The 469-nt window shown below is 55.9% G+C and overlaps 1 protein-coding gene across 1 annotated transcript in view; it reads left to right on the top strand.

The window, feature by feature from the left end:
• TENM3 (teneurin transmembrane protein 3) overlaps positions 1-264 on the top strand; it is a 588,433-nt gene extending 588,169 nt beyond the window's left edge. The window contains exon 29 of the mRNA XM_010835814.1: positions 8-264. Coding sequence (XP_010834116.1) covers positions 8-264 — 257 coding nt within the window. The remainder of the gene's footprint in view (positions 1-7) is intronic.
• Positions 265-469: the final 205 nt, after the last annotated feature.

Genomic DNA, 469 nt, shown 5'->3' on the forward strand with positions numbered 1-469 from the left:
CCCCGAGCTAGCCGACAGCGCCAACAACATCCAGTTCCTCCGCCAGAGCGAGATCGGCAAGAGGTAACCCCCGGGCCGGCGGCAGGGAGGCGCGCGCCGCCGCCACCACCCCTGCGGGGACCCGAGCCGGCGGGGCGCCACTTGCCCCTCCAGCCCCAGCACCCCCCATTCCCCCACCTCTGCTCAGATCTGTCTGTAGCACAATCCGAGGGGGGACTCTCCGGCACCGAAGAGCCTTCCGAGAGAACCAGACTGCTATTTTAAAAAATCCACACACACACACAAAAAGAAAACAAAAGACTTCCTTCTGAATGACCTTAAAAGGTGATCGGCTTTAAAGAATATGTTTACATATGCATATCGCTGCACTCAGTTGGACTGCAAGTATTCCAAGGAAAAACGGATCATTAAAGAAAGCGGCCCAAACCTTTTGCTTCTGGGCCATCTTGTTCTCTGAGGCACTGTATCT

Source organism: Bison bison, unplaced genomic scaffold (assembly GCF_000754665.1).
Source record: "Bison bison bison isolate TAMUID 2011002044 unplaced genomic scaffold, Bison_UMD1.0 scf7180017864050, whole genome shotgun sequence".
Lineage (NCBI taxonomy): Eukaryota > Metazoa > Chordata > Mammalia > Artiodactyla > Bovidae > Bison > Bison bison.